We start from the raw sequence: 19,949 nt of genomic DNA, 5'->3' as shown, positions 1-19,949 counted from the left end.
AGTTCTTTCTGATATTTAGACAACCACTATGTGTGTCCTTGAACAATTTATAACACAGTTATTCTTCAAAATCAGGTCTCATGATCTGTTTAGTGAGCATTAAAAGGACACATTGACCTCAGCGTGATGCAATATAGATAATGTTAACACACATAGGATCTAAAGTGTGTGGCTATAGATATTGGTTAACTTGAGAAAACTGTAACTAATACAATGGAAAGAGAAAATGATGAAAATAATCATTGGACAGATCAAAATGTTATATTATTAAATGGATTTGACTTTCTTCAGCAGAACACAAAATAACATATTTTAAAGAATATCTTCATTGGCACGTTATCATGCGCTGTCGAAGGATGCATGAAGTGTCCCCTTCATGTCCTGCAGTCACCGCCAAAACTTGGTGCACAAAAACATCACTCTTGATATTCTGCAGCAGGTGCTTCTCAAATGGAAGGATGTCCGGCTTGAGAACATGAACAGTTTAGAATTATGTTTAATTTTTTAACAAATTTTTTGTTTGTTTTTAACAGATAATTAATTTCTTAATGAAATTAGGCAAGTTCAAAGTCAGCTCGTATTACAGTGTTTTGGGAATCTTTTTAAAGAAATGGTCTTTGATGGCGCCTGATGATGTGCTAGCCGAGATGTTCAGCTTTACTAGGACGCAGCCCTCCATTTGAGAATCCCCATCTGTCTGATACTGTTAATGTTTTTCATTCTAGGAAAATAATTTGTAAATTGGTCTAATGTTTAACTGGCCAAACTGGCAATGGTTTTGTCATATTTATCCTCTCTGTAAATAAAATAAATACAAATGTAAAACTTTTTTTCAGCAACCAAATCTTAGTTTTTGCTAGAAATACTGTATACAAGTACTGCATATCCTGCACATCCTGCACTTGCTGCTATTGCACTTATTGTTAGACAAAACTACATTTGTACCTGTACATGTACATGTGTAACGACAATAAAGTTGAATCTAATCTAATCTAATATCTAAACATTGTGCTTAAAGGTATCAGTCTTATGTAATATACAATTTTGTGTCCTTCTTTTTTAATCTTATCTTGCATGCACTCAAACAGTCTATATGCACTGATACATTTAGCATAAGTAAGTTAAGTTAAGTGGGCTTGCTAGGATCTAAAACCCTCTGGTACTGGCATGATGTGCAATCTCAGTATCACCTCGGGATGGCAGTATAGCGCCTTTTCAAACTCGATGATGAAAACATTTATATTAATAGATGCCAAACAGAAGCTGAAATGCTAACACAAGTGTTTTTGGCATTTATCATGTGTGTATGCGAGGGTAATGCCAATTATATTTGTCACGATATAGATTTATAAAGTATTGTATAATCATTTTGATCCTAAACAGCTTTATAACCAACAAAAATAAAACATGAAGCATTTTTTTAATCAGTGTAGTTAAAAATTGCACAGTTTCGTTGTCCAAGCAACCGTGAGCCGTCAGCCTCGCGCGATAGTCTTTTCGCGGTGATTTCTGGGAACTTGAGGCCAGAGCGCGAGCGACCGCCCTTTTCCGACGAGCGTAGGAAAAGCAGCACATTGATCGCTTCAGGCCTGCGACGCATATAAACAGCTGCATTGAGCATCAAAGGGTCATCTGGGGTAAGTACTCCGAATTGTTATGCGATCTGTGTCACCTATTGTTCAGCTGAATTGGAATATGTCTGATTAAAAGTGCATTTTAATGCGCGATTTGATGACGTAGCCACAAAGGTCCAAAAGACAAATGGCGATTGCGTTACTAGTCATAGGCCCTGTGTGGAAGTTACATGAAGTGGGCTGGGGAACGCTATTGCTTGTGTTATTTTTCTGCTTGAATGTTTATACGGTATAGTGGGTGTGTTGACTTGTGTGGCTTTTGCAGCAGTTAAAGTCGCTCATCCTGCGTGTGGAGTTTCTGTGTAACGTTAGAAATGCGCGCTTTTTTTGCATGGGGCTCAAATATGATCGCTACTCTGTGGATCTGCTGGTATATGGGCCATTACAATGTATGTGAGAAACTTCCATTCAAAATAATCAGTCAGATTAATATTTGCAACCCACTGTTATATGGTTTAATGGATTATGGAATTGTGTTCAGTTTATGTTTTAAGTGATGTCAATATATGTTTGCGTATTTATTTTGCATGCATTTTCTTCCTATCTATAATGCCAGCATATTACAAGTCATTGCGTATATTTTATGTCAAATTACATTTTGTCATTGCTAGGACTTGCATGACCAGGGAAAGGGCTGAATCATGTCTGTTGATGGAGATGTCGATGACTGTGGGCACGAGTTTCCAGCCCATTACAAAGTGATGCTTGACAAACTGAATGAGCAGCGTCAGCTGGATCAGTTCACAGATATCACTCTCATTGTGGATGGTAAGATTGCCTGGCAGTACATATGTCGCTTCTATGACTTCCTGCAAAATGTTGTAAGGGTAAATATTTGGTGTTGCTGATAACGGACTTTATTTGGACAGGACATCAGTTCAGAGCTCACAAAGCTGTGCTAGCTGCCTGCAGTCAGTTCTTCCACAAATTCTTTCAAGACTTCACTCAAGAGCCTCTAGTGGAGATTGAGGGTATGTAAACAGACATACACTTTTGTGAAAAGTGTCTGTGAAACAAGGAATTATGCTTCGAGAGATATTGGTCCCATTCAATTAAAGTACAATGTCAACCAAGTTTACATGTTGATGCTATGAGAAATACACAATATAGTTTATTATTTTTGTATTTAACAGGGGTAGGCAACACCGCTTTCCGCCATCTGATGGAGTTCACATACACTGCTACATTAGCTGTTAATGGTGAGGCAGAAGTGAATGATGTCTGGAGAGCTGCAGAATATCTTCAAATGCAGGAGGCTATCAAAGCTTTAGACAACAGGTTACACACCATAGTAGTTTGGGAAAATTTTGCCTCTTCCACCTTTAAGTAAGACAATTTTTCAGTAAATGTTTATTTTTTCTACCCAGAAGGAATGGTACCACCTCATCAAACTCGCCACAAGGCCTAGGTGGAAAGAGCAAAGCTAAGAAAAGGAAGATTACGGAGACCTTCAATGTGATCACAGAGACCCTCCCTTCAGTAGAGTCTGAATCGGTTGAAATCGAGGTAGAAGTTGGCGAGGACCATATCGAGGTGGAGGAAAGTGGTTTGGTGGAAGTGGTGGATGCTGCCAGGACTACAGCCGAACCCTCCTCAGATGACTCTGCTTTGGCCTTGTTGGCTGACATCACCAGCAAGTACCAGCAAGAAGAGCAGACGCTCCACGTGGTTAAAAAAGAAGATGATTCGGTGGTCGTGCAGGAAGAGACTGTGATTGCCTCCAAGACGCTTGAGAATATCGAAGTGGTGGAGGTCCAGATTTCTCAGCTGGACAATCTTTTCCGTTGCGACAAGTGCGATCGCTGCTTCAAGCTGTATTACCATCTCAAACAGCACATGAAGAGTCACACAGCTGCCCCGGAAAGGGGCTTTGTTTGCAGGCACTGTGGAAAAGCGTACGCCCGTGAAGGAGCCCTTAAGCAGCACCTAAATAATTACCATTACGAGGCAGAGGAACAGTCCCGACGGCAGAAAAAGAAAGTGCATGTTTGTGAATATTGCGAAAAGCAATTTGACCATTTTGGACACTTCAAAGAGCATTTAAGGAAGCACACTGGTATGTGTGACTGTTTATTTTTACAAAGAAGTTTACTTTTTATGTCGAGAGTTAAGGTAATGTTTTTCTCATGTATTAGGTGAGAAACCCTTCGAGTGTCCAGAATGCCATGAACGTTTTGCCAGGAACAGTACACTGAAGTGCCATATGTCAGCCTGTCAAAATGGCTCTGGTGCCAAAAAAGGCCGAAAAAAATTATATGAATGTCAGGTTGGTCACCTTTCAACTATGAATGTGTTATGTACCAATAAAAAAGCATATTTAATTAGAAAGACAGCCTTCCGGTGTGCAAAGAGGACTTTTATTATGAATCAGCCCACATCATTTGTTTTTCTGTTTTGTTCTTCAGGTGTGCAGCAGTGTTTTTAATAGTTGGGATCAGTTCAAAGACCATCTGGTCACTCACACAGGTGATAAACCCAACCACTGCACAATCTGCGATCAGTGGTTCACGCAACCCCGAGACCTCCAAACACATCTACTAGAATTCCACGGCTTACAGCAAAAGGTCATTGTCACGGAGGAAGTAATGATTTCAGACCCAACAACAGTCTTAAGCATGGCAGAGGTGGAGGAGGGTTATTCTGAGGATGGTATGAGGGTGGAACATATTACCGTGGAACCGATGGATGTTGTTGCTGTCGAGGAGACTCTTGTGGTTGAGGAGGAGACAACGCTACAGGCTTCTCCGTCTGTGGGAGGGGTGGAAGAGGCAGTGGTTTTACAAGTAGAGGATGAGAGACTAAGAGAACAGCCAGTGGAAATCCACATAGAACAGGTGACTGTAGCTGAGACGGCAGACTCTGAAATTCAACAAGAGGCTGTGGACAGTTTGAAAGAAAATATTGAGATTGTGAATGTATGAGAGGCCTTGATGCTTCAACCAGATCTGTTTTTTCCACCCTTAATGTCATAATAAATGTGCAAAGGCACTTGGAAAGTGTGATGTCATACAGAAAAAAACCTGATTTTTCGCGATTGCTCTTCTCATAGGGCTCACCAGGAAAACTGTGTTTTTGATATGATCGTTGAGTTTGATCAAAGGATTGTAATGCTTTCAACATGTTGTGGATAGGAACGATTGTAAGAAGTGCAATTTGTTTCAGAAATAATGCATGTCGCCAGGACTGTTTCGGGTGGTTTTTAAGTTATGTTTGTTTGTGTGTAAGAAACGTATTTTCTTAAAAGAATTAACGGATTGCCCGCAACTGGTTCAGAAATGCTATAAATGCAATTATGGCTTGTCTTTAACTTTTCTTAGTGCTAAATTACAATTGCCAGCTTTACATTTTCATTCAGATAAGCAAAAACTAAATGTCCACAACTTAATTTTTTTAATCGAGTTTGTTTTTGGGCTGTACAGAGCAATAAAACCATGTACGAAATGTTTCTCCCCACATATCATGTTGAGGCATGTTGAGACTTTTCAGTAGTGCCGTTTAATGTGAATCTGAATTTACACAATTGTATTGGTGGTAAAATGTCGGTGGTACTTGATGGATGTCACTATACACACTGGTGTAAATTGACTACAGTATCACCTCCCAAATGTCATTGCAGTATTAAAGTTGTTTTTCTAGGAAGGGAAAACAGTCACAAACTATCAGGACCCTGGATAGTTCCAAGTTACACGAACAGTTACTTGTTTGCTTTCTAAAGAAATTGTTCTTTGTAATGTTGTTTTTATTTCATACCACATTGTTCATTCGCCAAAAATATGTGTATATTTATTATTTAGTTTAGTGTAATTAAAAATATGTTTTAATATATATGCAGATAGTCGATTGGTTTCAGACTACCGTTAGCTTAACCCCCAAACAATTTTGATTGGCTAAAATGTACGTCAATCAATTGACATCCCTGTTGTGACTGTGCCTGAAGTCCTCACGCATCAAGCCGCATTATCTGTAAAGAGGAAGCCGACGAGACGTACCGATTAAAAACACATCAAATTGTCTCTAAAATGAGATGAAGAGCCTTAAGAAAGGTAAGAGGTATTTAGCGTGTTATTTTGGGAGTGTTGGGTTACACCGGGTCCCGTTGATATAACAGGATCATTGGCAAGGAATTCGTAATAGCAGAATCTATTCATGCTTTCTCGTACGTTAACATCCAAATAAATATCATAATTGTTAGGATTAAAATGACCAAATATTGCTATTCATTTACTCACTTTGCCCATCAATGGTTGTTATGGACGCCTAAAACTAACTCATCATTGGCGTAGATGAGAGCGTCATTATTTCACAAGGCTGTGTTATTATAAGACGTGTTTTATGGTTATGTTGAACAAACATAATATACTGTACTTATAATAGACTCCAGAAACATGATCCCAACTCGTCTGTTATCGCTTGTGCTTGTTTTGAGAACATAAACTACTAAATGGGGAGAGTTTATTTTTGTTAGTTTTATTGATCCTTACATCTCAACACTGGTTTAAATACCCAAATGCCAGTAATAAGCAAATTAATTAAATGAGTTGATTGGAATTTGCTAAAGAGTCTCATGTCTATATTGTAAGGCCACATCACTTTGGACAAAGGTGCAGGTGTGTGGTTCTTTGAATGAATAGCTGATCCCAAATGCCCAATGAATAGGAATATTAATTCAGTGTGAATATTGTAATTTATGATATTGAATGATCCTTTCTAGTTTCTAACAGATTGATGTCAACTTTTGTTTAGGCTCCTTTGAAGACTCAGTTGGATGACATGAAACATTTAGCCTTTGGTTTTAGGATTGAGATTAAAGCTGCTTTGATGGGTTGCGAATACATTACCAGGGAATAATGCAACGGAAACTGCCTTTTTGTGGTTTCGACACATAATCTGCATGTTTTTTCCTCAAAGGTCCAAACATCAATTGAGCTCCTTAATTATAATCCTTATGTAAAGACTCATTAATATGGTATGTATCAAAATCTGAATATGTTCCAAAGCATGAAGCTTGTGGTTTTATGCAATATTTTAATACTGCCATTACTAAGAATTAATATTATTTTGAATAGAAAGCATACAGTTAATTTCACATATGCATAGTTAATCCTAATCTTTTTCTTTAAATCTTGGTCAGGGAGATTAGTGGTTTTGGAGACAATTGCACTAGGAGATTAATCCAAATAATTAGCTAAAAGCACTAGGATTTTATTTTTTATCATTATTTAAGTTTGAATTCACATATTCCAAGCACCATAAAAACTACATATATACATGTATCAAGGCTAAAATGCTGTGGTAGGTTTTGTCCAAATTAAACATTTTCATTGTCTTCTGATTTTGTTTCCTCTGGTTGATTTTTGAAGACTGAATATAGTAACATTAAGTTTTGTGCAAACATTTGAGTTTGGTGGTTGTGGACTATTAATCTTAACTGTAAAAGTACAATACCAATTTTTTCAGTGTATTTAATGTCAATAGACATTATGGTACATTTAAAGATAGGCTCAAACTAGTTTACTTATGACGCACCTTTAAGCATAAAATGTCTTTGAGGCCATTGACCGACAAGGCAGCTGCGTTCGGACCGAGGCAAAGTTACATTTGCACTTGAAGATTCAAGATCGGCTCCTACGGCCCCGGCTACTGACACTCTATTGTTCTTGTCTTTTCACTGAGTTCTTTTTGTCCTCCGGGCCATGTGTCTCAATCAAAACACACACAGGAGAGCTTTGTGCAGTCAGCTATGGGTTTGAGTGTACACAGAGACATATTGTGGGAGCGAAGGAGGAAAAAAGAATCGTTCTGAGAAGTGAGAACATGGTGAGAAAATTGAAGAAACAGCGAAGAAAGTGATTGAATAAAGAAGCAGTAAAAATGATTTTTGTTCTGCGCCTGCATTTACCTCAACAATCTTCTCAGAAGATTCTGGTTAAACCCTTTAATAAAAACAGGGCTTTTTCTTACCCTAGGGCCACTCACATCCCTTGTGAAAAGTGTTTAGATCACGGGCAAATCAGTAGATAGGCCCCTGCGGATGGTGCGTCACACATAGTCAGCGCTTCAGGTCCTGTGGGGCATGAAGGGATTCTCAGTTGAAGTACCACATCTTAAATACTACTCTGGAGGCTCATGATAATAATGTTTTTGATTGTTCTACTTTGAAGTAATTTATAAAGATGTGTGGCTTGATATCTAATCATAGAAACTAAATTAGTGAATACACAATTCTTGTTTTAAGCCTCATCTGCAGTTTGCTTACCTTTCAGAATAGAGTTCAATGAACCAGACGTGATCATTTTTGTGAAAAAGTACAAATTGGTTTTATATGCAATTGGCTGGGGATTATATTCACTTGCACTGGGGAATGAGAAGGATCATTATGCAGGTACATCTATGCACTTGAAAGGGTCGTTTTAGGACTCTTGCTTGCATCTGAATCTTCAGCAGTGGTGCACACACATATACAGAAAGACGTTTGAAGCCAGAGGACCTTGAGTATTCATGAGAAGCATCACTTTGATTTTGTGTACTCAATAGAGTTTGTGAATTATAGGGAAATAAAATATAAAATATAATAATATTTAATATGGGTCAAATATCTACCTCAAATAATCTTCATTTCGGCATAGAACCTCTATATTTTCATAGGAAAGGTCTTGCTTATATGGCCTTCGGTGGTTTCCCGATTTAGAATTAAACACTTACTCTCAGTGAATGAATGAGGAGGGATTAAGAGATCCTGCCGTTTCATGCTGTGGTTTTTTATTAGATTGTCCAGTCACTGATCAGTTTTGGCAATTACACAAACATGAACTGCACTCGCACACAAACACACACACACACACACACACAGACTTATACGTTTTTGTGACATTAGGGTTGTTTTGTGTTGATACTTGGGGAGTTTTTGCATCAAGAATAAACAGTTTGTTTGTATTGTATCAATTAATCCTGTCGCAAAACTAAGCTCAGCAGCTTCTGTCAGCATCACCTATGATCTCATGCATCAAGAGACACATTGTTACACCTAATAGTGGTGATGAAGGTGCAAGACGAAACTTCTGCAGTTCAACACTGTTGGTGTTGTTTTTCTAACAAGTTTTTTGTTTTCTGTATGGGTTCTTTGGTAGCCGTTTGTGGACTGAATGTTTTATGTCATCAACTAGATTTGTACATTTTGTGATGAGATTTTTTTTTAAATTCGTAAAAATGAAATATTCATTTTTTTATTCAATTGATTTTGCTTCATGCATCATGCGTGTGTATTGCATGTTCAGTGTTGGGGCTGAGTGGCTCTAGAGAGTAAGGTGAGAACACTCTGTGTTCATACATTCAGCACTATAGGGACATTGTTACGGAACCTCCATCAGCAAACTCACAAATTACATCCTGAAAACACACTCACTCACTCACACACACACACACACACACACACACACACAAACAAACAAACAAACACATTTATCTATCTGTCTATCTATTGTTTTTATATTTGTAGGATATCACCGGTGTCCTTCTGAAACCTTGTTCCTCCATATTCAGTGATTTTTATTGTTTGTCCTAAATCATTGTTGTTATTAGTCATCCATTATGTTTGTCACTGGGTTTTGGAAATATCTAACCACTTAAAGTGCTTGTCAACCTTGACAAAACATTTTTAATCATTTAGTCATATAAAAAGTACAGACATCTTGGGTTTCAGAAGAAGGGCAACAATATATTTCATAGATATTTTAAATGTGTAATTACATTTTTCAAATAATTAGTTTTCATTTCAGATGATTGTTTATGTATATAAACGGATCCACAGTACGCAGGCATTCACATGTTTTACCACCTTTACCTTAAATTAAGTTGAGGAAAGTACAGGGTAAAGATCATGGTCCATATTTACTACTTATCCCTCTCTATGTCCAGGTAAAAAGTCCTCAGTCTAGGCGTCCTTCAGTTACAAGTGTGTGACTAAAAAAGACAGGGATTAGGATCTATGTACACACTAATCCCAGAGAAGAAGACGCACTTGGGAAGCAGAGAAAAAGCACACAGAGATGAACAAATGAGAGGGAGTGGCTGTTTTCCGTGTGAGGCCCCCATTTTTGAATAACCAAACAGCCAAAGATGTTGAATGAGAGGAAGCGGCGTACGAGAAACAAGGACCAAAGAGAGCAGCACGGAGCCTCATTATAGCACCTAGGCAACAATCACAGCCCTCTTCTGTCTATTTTTATCGTTGGTTAAGAAACCGCACCAATTACATCAGGAACATCTGATAAGGGCCGGGGAGATGTGGGATTGAGGGGCAGGAAAAGCTGTCGCTGTGCACCTGGCCGCTCGGCTGAAGAAACAGACGACTGTAAACATCTGCTCATTTGCGCTTGGATATGCGTGTCACTTTGAGTCGAGATGAGGCGGTGAAAAGCTAATTTTGCAAATTGACACAGGCACACAAAACAACATGTGAAGGTAAGCAAGGTTGTATCTAAAAATTGCACCAATCTATTTGAATAAGTGGTGGATTTAGTTTATTTAAGCAATTTATATTTTTTCTCATATACAATGACTCCAAATGAAATTCATTTTTAATTAAAATAAAGCACAAATGTACTTTTTTACCTTGAGACAAGATAGGGTAAAGTTGATTTTAAGTATGATTTAAATATCAACAAGTGTCAAAATACATGGGGTCATTGTATCATTGACATTTTTCATATAAAAATAATACATATTTTTTACTTTTTTAACAATTGTTTGTAAATTAGTTGGCATGGTATGATTCTACATTTTCTCTTGATTGTGTATCGTTACACCTTCAGGTGGTAGGGTTAGGTCTCCTGCCATGAGCTAAGCCCCCCAGTGGCCTGTGGCAGGATGACTGCTGTCTACCCGGCTGGGGGGGGCTCCGTCGGGGTCTCCGCCGTGGCCACGGTCCCCCAGCATTATGCACGATGGAGCCGACAGGACAGTTCTGACATCTGCACGGATGATGAAGGACCCCAGCTACGTCGCCTCAGCCCACTGGAAAAACTCAATCTGGACATGTGCCAAGATGAGAAGATGGTAAGAGAGCTCACTGTGGGCCGACGCATCGGCTTCTATAAGATACGCGGTGAGATCGGCTGCGGAAACTTCTCCCACGTCAAACTAGGCATCCACGCTCTGATGAAAGGTGAGTGATGAATAATGTGTTATTTTACCTTTTCGTAAGAGCGACTTTGTAAATCTCTAGAGAAGCAAATTATTTTTCTCAGATTGAACAATAAACAAAATCTGTTATTTGAAACGTTACAGTGTTTTGTAGTGTTAAGTTGTTTTTATGACAATTACATTGCCCAAATTGGAATATTTTGAATTTGGTCAAGGTCAAGCTGAGCCCAAATCTATAAACCAGACATCAGATTGTTTTGAAGTGTTGTATTTCAGGTGAGACCTTTGGATTTGATACAGGTCTCATCAAAGATCAGCGTGCGTGATAGGTTCCTGTGGTGTGCCATTACAAAGCGATATGAAGTACATGTACCGAGCATTTTGTACAGATTGTTAGGGTTTAGAATGAAATCCATATGGCATGGCACCCAATATCTTATCCCAAGGCCTTCTTTGATTACAGTGCATTATTGTTTATGTCTTGACTGAATGATTTGTATATTCATAAACAGTACAAAACAATACATGTTAATTTCTAAGAAACTGTCATCAACAGACAAAGTGGCCATCAAGATCTTGGATAAGACCAAACTCGATCAGAAGACCCAGAGGCTTCTCTCACGTGAGATATCTAGCATGGAAAAGCTGCACCATCCGAATATCATCCGCCTGTATGAGGTGGTGGAGACGCTGACCCGTCTGCACCTGGTCATGGAGTACGCAAGCGGAGGGGAACTCTACACAAAGATCAGCACAGAGGGGAAGCTCTCTGACATCGACAGCAAGATTGTCTTCTCTCAGGTTCTTTCAGCTGTGAAACATATGGTGGGTTATGAAAAAAATTATCGCGGACATGTTCATTTGAGTGCCTTTTGTTTTTAAGAAGATGTTGAATAAAAAATGTTGAACATTGCCCTAAGATGTCTGTTAAAAGAATCATAATTTAATGTTAAATGGATGAGGATACAGTATCAAGATAGGAGCAAATATTTCTTCTGATCTGATATCTATATTAGATCTGATATCTATATTATTATATTTTGAAGATTTGTGAGAAGTGTGCTCAAAAATATGTATCTTAACTGTTAAACTGTTAAACTATTTGCACAAATGAAAACTGATTTGATTTTCAAAGTCATCACGGTACATTTGCCTTGTTTTCAGTCCAACTTAAATAAAGGCCAGTAGTACAAATACAAATATTTTACATTATTTGATATTTCAAGGAAATTATCGTCATGATCCTAGATTTCATTGTGGTCAATTTTTTTATGAAACACTCTTAATACCATGCCATAACATCATAAAAGTACATTTCAGCCCTGTGAATGCATTAAATAAACTCAAAATGTTACTTTATTAACATAATGTTTGAAAATAACTATAAAATAATTGTTGATCTTTCTCTTGTCCAGCATGACAACAACATCATTCACAGAGACCTGAAAGCAGAGAACGTGTTTTACACCTGTAGCACCTGTGTTAAAGTAGGCGATTTTGGCTTCAGCACCGTCAGCCGTCGCGATGAAACCCTCAACACCTTCTGTGGCTCTCCCCCTTACGCCGCCCCTGAGCTCTTCAGAGATGAAAATTACATCGGTGTTTGCGTAGACATCTGGGCTTTGGGGGTCCTGCTGTATTTCATGGTGACAGGCACCATGCCCTTCCGTGCCGAAACGGTGGCCAAGCTGAAACGTTGTATCCTGGATGGGACGTACACGGTGCCATCATGGGTACCCGAACCGTGTCAGAAGCTGATTAGAGGAATCCTCCAACCGCAACCGTCTGACCGCTACAGTGTAGAACAGATGATGGGCTGTGAGTGGCTTTTGCCGATAGAGTTTCCCAAAGCCATGGAGCCATTTAGACTAGACCCATTGTACTTGGCTGAGTCCGGTCCGAGGGAGCTGGAGGAGCATGAGATTGAAATTAAGAACGCGCTGGAGAACCTTGGTATTACTGCAGACCACATTCGTAACAACCAGGGCAAAGACTGTAGGAGCTCCATTACAGGAGTGTATAGGATTTTATTACACCGGGCACATAAACGACAAGCAGTGGAGAGTATGCCAGTAGTTACCCATGTAGTAAATGCAACTGAAGTTAAAAAGGACCGTCTGAAAGCATACCGGAGCCTTAGACATACGTCCAAACTCTGCATCATTTTATGATGCTAAAAGAATGGAAACCTTTGATTATGTATAAAGGATGGGTAACTTAGTAGTTATGTTTGATATACCTCTTTTGTTATCTTTTTCATTGAAAATGAATTCAGCCTTAAATGGAATGTGGGACAGCAGCTGGCCTGAATGTTTTTGAGCGAAGCAAGACTTTTGTCCTGATGTCATGAAAGTTGTATTTCAGATATTTAATAAAGTACTTTTGACTCCATTGTTTGGAATTTTACCCTTTTAATCAAGTCAAAGTCAAATGTATTTTTTTATTGCGCTTTTTACAATTTGTAATGCATCAAATCTAAGAAATAAGCTACAAAAAAAGCATCAAACTAAATATGTTGAACACACGCAGAATAAGATAAAACCTTAAAAGTAATATGAAATAGAGATGGTAAGGAAAAACAAATACATGCACATACGTATATATCGATATAAACCTACGTACAGCTACATATGGCTTAAAAGTGAAAATGAACTTGGTTTCTTTGCAGTATTTGATGTCTGATAAAATACAAAGCATCTTGTCTGTTATTTTAAAATGTTTCTCCAGGTCTCATTTTCTGCAAATAATGCAAATAGAAACAATATTCGTTTTTTAAATTTTGTAAAAAATATTGTTAGTAGTTCACGGAATTAAACAAGAACGATAATTTTATCAAAACATCTACCTATAAACAGTAAATTCAGAAAAACTGAAATAATGCTATTAATTATTTCCGCAGCTGTACAGTATACACACATATAGGCATATATAACTTTAAACATAAATAGTTTTCAACATATATTTTACTTTTAATGTGTAAAATAAAATAAAGCATAATTAACCACACTCTATGAAATTTGTTATTTGTGTGCCAAATGGTTATACTAACTTATTAGGTTGATTCAAAGTATATATTCTAAAAGATCCTTTAGTTATTGGACACTATAAAATATTGGGAAACTCCTGATCCTGAAAAATTATGTCAATGCAAACAGAGAGGAGCAGTCAGACAATGTTATTTTAGCATTTAATAATATAATACACTTTATTTTATACAAGTTATCATGAATTTACTTATGAAGTCGTAAGACTGATAAAGCTTAAGACATTCTGTAAAGATAAGGATTTATTGCCAATTGAATTAGCCTAGTGGTCGAGTACCTTCAGAATCTATTAGCGTATTATTTAAAAAATAATATTTTAATAATATGCATTTACTTTCTAATATATTAAAGTTAAGAATTTATAAAAAGTTATAAAATTATACGGACTTGTAATATTACATTGATCGAGGAGAGATATTTCACTACAACTCCCTATGAGCGTTGCGAGGACGACGTGACCTTGCTGACTCGCATTGCGTGATGACGCAATTTTTGCCTCGTTGGAGGGTGATTTCATCAGGACAGGTTCAAGACAAAGCGAAGAGTCTTCCTTCTGATTGTAGATGTACACGTATCTTGTTTGACTATAGGTTCAAGAAAGGTAAGCGCTTATTTTACAGCCTTTCCTGATGTTTATTCAAGGTTGATTTCTTGCCTTAATCTAAACATTTACACGCTTTCTTATAGAAGGCATTTATAGAATGCTGTCAAATGTCAGAAAGCCTTCCGAATGCTTTACTGTAAATATTTTTAACGTGGTGTTTATAATAAATTGATTCAAGCCTTCCACCATTGTAAATGTTGTTATTTATTCATTATTATGATTATGATTATTATAACAGTAAGAGTACGTGTTACGAGTTTTGTCGACTGTGTTGAACATGAAGCAGGATACTTAATTATAAAAATTTGCATTCGCAATGTAGCAACAATGCTGTTGCTGTTACTAACAGCTCGTAATGAGATCGAGCTCGTAATGTTAAATTTAATATTAAATATTCATTTAAAAAACATACCCCACACAGTGTTGTTTTATTGTGAATATGTGGTATGATAAACGATGGACTGTCAGTCCTTGAAAGTGGTGAAATTGTGTTTTTTCCGTTGTTGCATTAAGAAAATCCCCACTCCAGTCACGTGATAAGTGGGCGGAGTCTGTTTTAGCTCGAGCTGTCAGTGCGCAGTATCACTGCGGCTGTAGGGTGTTGTGTTCACTCCTTTGGTGTGTAATTAAATATCTAAATTCCTTTCAGATGTCGGTTAGTGACGATATGGATAATACAGACCTGCTTGAATTAATCTTCCGAGATGAAGAACGGGGGTCCAGCGACCTGTTTCTTGCAGAAGCGAACAGCCTGCTGGACGATTTGCTTTCAGAGCAAGACGTATGTATCCCTCACGTGATCTGAAAACTAAAAGCACGTTTTAATAATTTATTGATGACTCCAATAAAAACTGTATTTACTGTTTCATGCATTTTGCTTTAATTTGCTAATATTAAAAAGGGGACATCAAATTAAATGTTTGTTCTTTGACAAATTACTAAATTACAAAAATGTTAAAACTTTGAAAAGGAAAAACATTAGGACCATTTATAAGAGGTCGGCATACGCTATTCTTTATTTTGGGGGATGATATTAATAAAAATAATCTATATTAAAAAAGCCCACAGACATTTATAATTTGTGCTAATTTTAAAATGCTTTTATTGTTTTAGATGCTGAATGGAATGGATACAGAGGACTTTCTGAGCACTCTGCTGGGTGAAGAAGATGATGGTCTTAACTGCCTGTCTCACTCTCCTATTGGCAGTGACAGTGGGATTTCAGAGGACACCACTCCCCCACACTGTCAAAGTCCAAATGACGGCAGTGAGACAGATACTGCACCCAGTCCAGGTTTTGATCCCCTGTCTTATCCCGAGTTTGTGACAGAGAGCTATGAGGCACAGGTGGTGCAGACAGACCACTGCTACACCCTACCACAGGACACAGAGACCCTGCTGAGCGTCCGATCAGAGAATCCGGACTCAGATGTCTTAATTGATGTTGGTAAGAAGAGTATTATGGTTTTTACTGTTTTCTAGGAATGTGGGTGCATAATAAAGCAAGTAGATTCAAGTTTCATCGAAGTTAAATTTCCCCCGTCAGATGATTTGGATGTTCACATGACAGATGATTTCTCAGATGAGCTCCCCTGCTCATTCACAATCGAAGATTACACACAGAGCAGCAAAACAGACAACCAGGTAATGACACAACTATTCAGGTTAAATGAAGCTTGTTTTTATTGTGATATCTGTCTGAGACATAACGTGATATATTCTGTCTCCAGTTCCAGTTTAAAGATATTGTTTTGACCGATGAAGAGAAAAGACTTCTGGCCAAAGAAGGTGCTACCATTCCAGCTCATATGCCTCTTACAAAGGTAAACACCGTTGCATTCTCTTCGATCTCAAATGCAGAGGTTCTGTTTATTTCAAAGGTTGTGTATTTGTTACAAAATATATGCTTGCTAAATTTATAAAATTTCTTTAGGCAGAGGAACGAACCCTAAAAAGGGTGAGGAGGAAAATCAGAAACAAGCAGTCTGCTCAAGAGAGTCGCAAGAAGAAGAAAGTTTATGTTGACGGCCTGGAGAGCAGGTTAGACTGAAGGAAAACTGACACCTCACCAATCATCTAATTATAACATTTCATTCTTATCTCACAATACACACTTATATTTAGGAATGGAATAATTCAGTTAATAAAATCACAGATATTGCAATGTATCTTTGTATTTAAAACTGTAGATCTGTTATATTAGCCCAGTTCTTCTGGGTATTCAGACTAGTGGTGCTGTGATCTGTATTTCATTGTCTTCAGTGACTTAGTACTTATTTAAACATTGTTTGTTCTGTAGGGTGGCGGTCTGCACTGCTCAAAACCAGGTATTACAAAAGAAAGTCGAGATGCTACATAAGCAAAACATGTAAGTTTTCATTTTGTACGTTTACTCAGATCATGTTGTTGTGCCACGTTCAAAAATCTAGTGAAAACAACCTAATCATTTTCTTAAGAATTAACTTATTATAATATAAGTTAATTTGATGTGTTCTTAGGTCCCTTATTGAACAGCTAAGAAAACTGCAGAGCATTGTGAAAATGTCCACAATGAAAAACACCACAACCAGCACTTGCATTATGGTGAGCATTTGCTACGGTCTTTATTTTGTTACTGGTCATAAATGCATTTGTGTTTCACTTGTACATACAGTCTTCGATAAACTTTCTGAGTATTCTTAATGGAATGCAAGATGTGTCATGTTCTGACCTGATCTATTTTCACTTTTCTAGGTTTTCCTGCTTTCTTTCTGTCTGATTATTTTTCCTTCAGTCAATCCTTTCAGCAGCAGTGGACAGAAAGATCTATATACGTCATCTACAGGTGAGCACACAGCTTGTCATTGTTCATTTTTGTTATAGAATGTTGTGCTTCTGGTTGCGCTAACATGTATTGTTGTGCTGTATGATAAATATAGTTGTTACGCAACCTAAATGTTAGTGGTCGATACTAATGCTTGATGATTTATCTAATGATTCAAAGCGGTTTATAATGTCTATCTACAGTGGTCAATACAGTAACATTTATGAATGTTTTTATTATGAAACCCGCAGTATTAATATAGTTTTGCTCTCATCCAGGGATGTCACGAGCCCTGCGCTCTTATCCAGCCATCCTGAAAGAGGACGTTGTATCCACACCTGCCAAAGAAGTGCCAGATCAGGAGCTCCTTCTAGTGGGTACCGTAGAGAGCAACCAGGTCCTCCTGTCAGGAAATCAGAACCACACACCCGATTACCAGCGGGTTGAGGAGTCCGATTCAGAGACTGGTGTCAACAGCAACTCATCTGCCGACTTTCCCACCCTAGGCCAATCAGATCTCAAATCAGACGGAGTGCTCTCAGAATCCCACAGGAACTCGGCAGCATCCTCGGTTATCTACGAAAGCCAGAGTAAAACCAAGGAGCCCTGGATAGAGCATAAACCCACTTCAGTTATAATACAGCAACATCGCTCGGATGAAATGTAGGAGCTCAACGGAGCGATTTATCTAAAACACTTTTTTGTTTTAGAATAGATTTACATTTATACATTTGGCAGACGCTTTCATCCGAAGCGACTTACATTGCATTGCACTATACATTTGTATAGATCCTGCAGCGGAAGCATTTCTCTTCCGTTTAACAATCTACTGATATGCTTTTGCAGCACTTTCTTCACACCCAACCATTTGTAAGAATGGTGTTGATTTGATCCGTCTGCACACATTATGACTCTCTTTCAGTGGAAACGTGAAGGAGTCTGATTGACTTGAACTCTGCATTGCGTCCACATTGAGTAGTACATTCAGGAAATGTATTCATGTGTAAATATGACTAAGCCATTATAAGCAAATGGGTATTGTGTAGAATATAATTTCCCCTCGTAGTTAGGGAGGAAAATGCTTAAAGAGATTCCACGACTGAATATAGATCAGTGATCAGGGCTCTGTCTAGAAAAGGGATAAGCTTGGTTTTTGTAAAGGTTTGTTTTCTGCTCTCATTGTGCATTGTTTGTGGCTTAAAACCCCTTTTATTACACTGCTGTACATTTTGGCTTAAATTGTAATTTTTCTAGATGGGTTTTGTGTTGCACATATCCACACAAAAAAAGAAAGTGTTAATGTCTGTATATATCTACCTAAAAAGTCTTTCAATGTTTTATTGTCTTTTTTATTTACCTGTTGATTTGTGTCGGTCTGTGAACATATGATGCACTGATGTGTCTACAAATTACATTTTTATTTACGTTTTTTTCTGTCCTGATCATGTTATTGGACAAATTGATTAAAATGTATCAGTTTCCTTCAAGACAATTGTTTTTTTTTTACATTCATCATGCTGAATTTATTGTACAAATACATAGCAGAATGCAAAATGAAACATGGCATAAATCTTTGTTTTCTTTGCTTTATATCTCAGGATAAATGCATTTTACCTAACGATTAATGGTTTTAAATATGATAAGACTTATAACAGCTCTACTTAAAAAAATGCATACAAGATTATTCAGTGAAGCTCTAAAAAGACTGGGACAAGTTTATTTATTCTACTTGTCCAAGCATGTACAACAGGTCCTCTCTAGACTGCTAAAAAGAAATGCAAATCAATACAAATTGCATGAAACCCATAGTAAGCAGAATTAATCTGTCTGAATTTAATGCAAATGTTTTGACCAAAATACAATGCTGAGATGTAAATCTACCAACAGTATACTTGGTCGACACAAGACACACTTGCACGAAGCACTATATCAAAAAGTAGGAAAAAATAAATATTACATTTTTTTAATTAAAATTACAATTTGAAAATTTTAACAAGCATTTTATATGGACAGATTGATTTTTTCTAATTTCAATCTTAGACCAGCAGATGACGCCAGAGGATTTCAGATAACTTTCTGCATTGTTGGAGTGGTGACAAATAAAACTACTTTTATAATAATTTATTTCAATCTTCAACTGTACAGGTGGTAACATACCGGCAGGTTGAATTTCAGATGGCTGAATTCTTGGTGTCTACTTTTTAACATAAGCAAATAATCCTCTCTGATATTTGAGTACATGAGAAAATGGTTCTCCTGTATCGCGTGACTCACTCGACCTCATTTATCGAGACACCCTCGCATCGCTCATGAAAGGTCGCGCAATATATATGCGCATCCGCTAGATGGCGCCTCAGATTAACTAAAGCTAAACTCTGCAGGAACATCACTCGCAACAAACACGTTTCGATTACATATTAGTATAAGTGCGTCTAAACGTTGCGAACAGATCAAGTCACACTTTAGTCCATACAAAATGACGACAGCATCTAGACTGGTTTTAATAAGAGATGCAACTAAGTCATGGATTAAACTGTACTGGAAAAACACTGATTACCTATGTAGACCTTTCATGTGAAAGGTGCTAAAAGTTCAATCATTTATTCACGCATTAAACTCACTCACTAAAATGAATTCAAATTCGAACAAAAGTTTTGACTTGTGGTCGTCTTGGCATACACATTTTCTGCAAGGCGTAACAAAGCCAAAGGGCAGGTGGGACA

General features: G+C 37.6%; 3 protein-coding genes across 8 annotated transcripts; all 3 read left to right on the top strand.

The window, feature by feature from the left end:
- Positions 1–1,339: 1,339 nt before the first annotated feature.
- Positions 1,340–5,293, top strand: znf131 (zinc finger protein 131). Of its 3 annotated transcripts, none has more exons than XM_056773066.1 (7): positions 1,340–1,637; positions 2,246–2,402; positions 2,504–2,605; positions 2,768–2,912; positions 3,005–3,690; positions 3,770–3,900; positions 4,040–5,293. In XM_056773066.1, exons 2-7 carry the CDS (start codon positions 2,276–2,278, stop codon positions 4,553–4,555), a joined length of 1,707 nt encoding a protein of 568 aa, XP_056629044.1. In that variant the 5' UTR covers positions 1,340–1,637; positions 2,246–2,275; the 3' UTR covers positions 4,556–5,293. The 3 variants fall into 3 exon arrangements, with proteins under 3 accessions (XP_056629044.1, XP_056629042.1, XP_056629043.1); XM_056773064.1 differs by having other exon boundaries at positions 1,344–1,637; positions 3,002–3,690; XM_056773065.1 differs by lacking the exon at positions 1,340–1,637 and adding an exon at positions 1,719–2,023 and having other exon boundaries at positions 3,002–3,690.
- Positions 5,294–5,565: 272 nt separating this feature from the next.
- Positions 5,566–13,166, top strand: nim1ka (NIM1 serine/threonine protein kinase a). 3 transcript variants are annotated; one of them, XM_056729676.1, is made up of 4 exons: positions 5,566–5,677; positions 9,549–10,797; positions 11,332–11,600; positions 12,191–13,166. In XM_056729676.1, the coding sequence occupies exons 2-4, from the start codon at positions 10,500–10,502 to the stop codon at positions 12,944–12,946; spliced, it is 1,323 nt and encodes a 440-aa protein (XP_056585654.1). In that variant the 5' UTR covers positions 5,566–5,677; positions 9,549–10,499; the 3' UTR covers positions 12,947–13,166. The 3 variants fall into 3 exon arrangements, with proteins under 3 accessions (XP_056585654.1, XP_056585653.1, XP_056585652.1); XM_056729675.1 differs by having other exon boundaries at positions 5,566–10,094; positions 10,445–10,797; XM_056729674.1 differs by having other exon boundaries at positions 5,566–10,797.
- Positions 13,167–14,304: 1,138 nt separating this feature from the next.
- Positions 14,305–18,707, top strand: creb3l3l (cAMP responsive element binding protein 3-like 3 like). 2 transcript variants are annotated; one of them, XM_056729673.1, is made up of 10 exons: positions 14,305–14,420; positions 15,073–15,204; positions 15,537–15,870; positions 15,970–16,067; positions 16,154–16,246; positions 16,357–16,463; positions 16,723–16,791; positions 16,922–17,006; positions 17,157–17,247; positions 17,505–18,707. In XM_056729673.1, the coding sequence occupies exons 2-10, from the start codon at positions 15,073–15,075 to the stop codon at positions 17,891–17,893; spliced, it is 1,398 nt and encodes a 465-aa protein (XP_056585651.1). In that variant the 5' UTR covers positions 14,305–14,420; the 3' UTR covers positions 17,894–18,707. The 2 variants fall into 2 exon arrangements, with proteins under 2 accessions (XP_056585651.1, XP_056585650.1); XM_056729672.1 differs by having other exon boundaries at positions 15,952–16,067.
- The last annotated feature ends 1,242 nt before the right edge of the window (positions 18,708–19,949 follow it).

This window comes from Triplophysa dalaica, chromosome 18, assembly GCF_015846415.1.
Source record: "Triplophysa dalaica isolate WHDGS20190420 chromosome 18, ASM1584641v1, whole genome shotgun sequence".
NCBI lineage: Eukaryota > Metazoa > Chordata > Actinopteri > Cypriniformes > Nemacheilidae > Triplophysa > Triplophysa dalaica.
The sequence above is the reverse complement of the archived record's forward strand: the minus strand, read 5'-3'. Positions and strand labels throughout refer to the sequence as shown.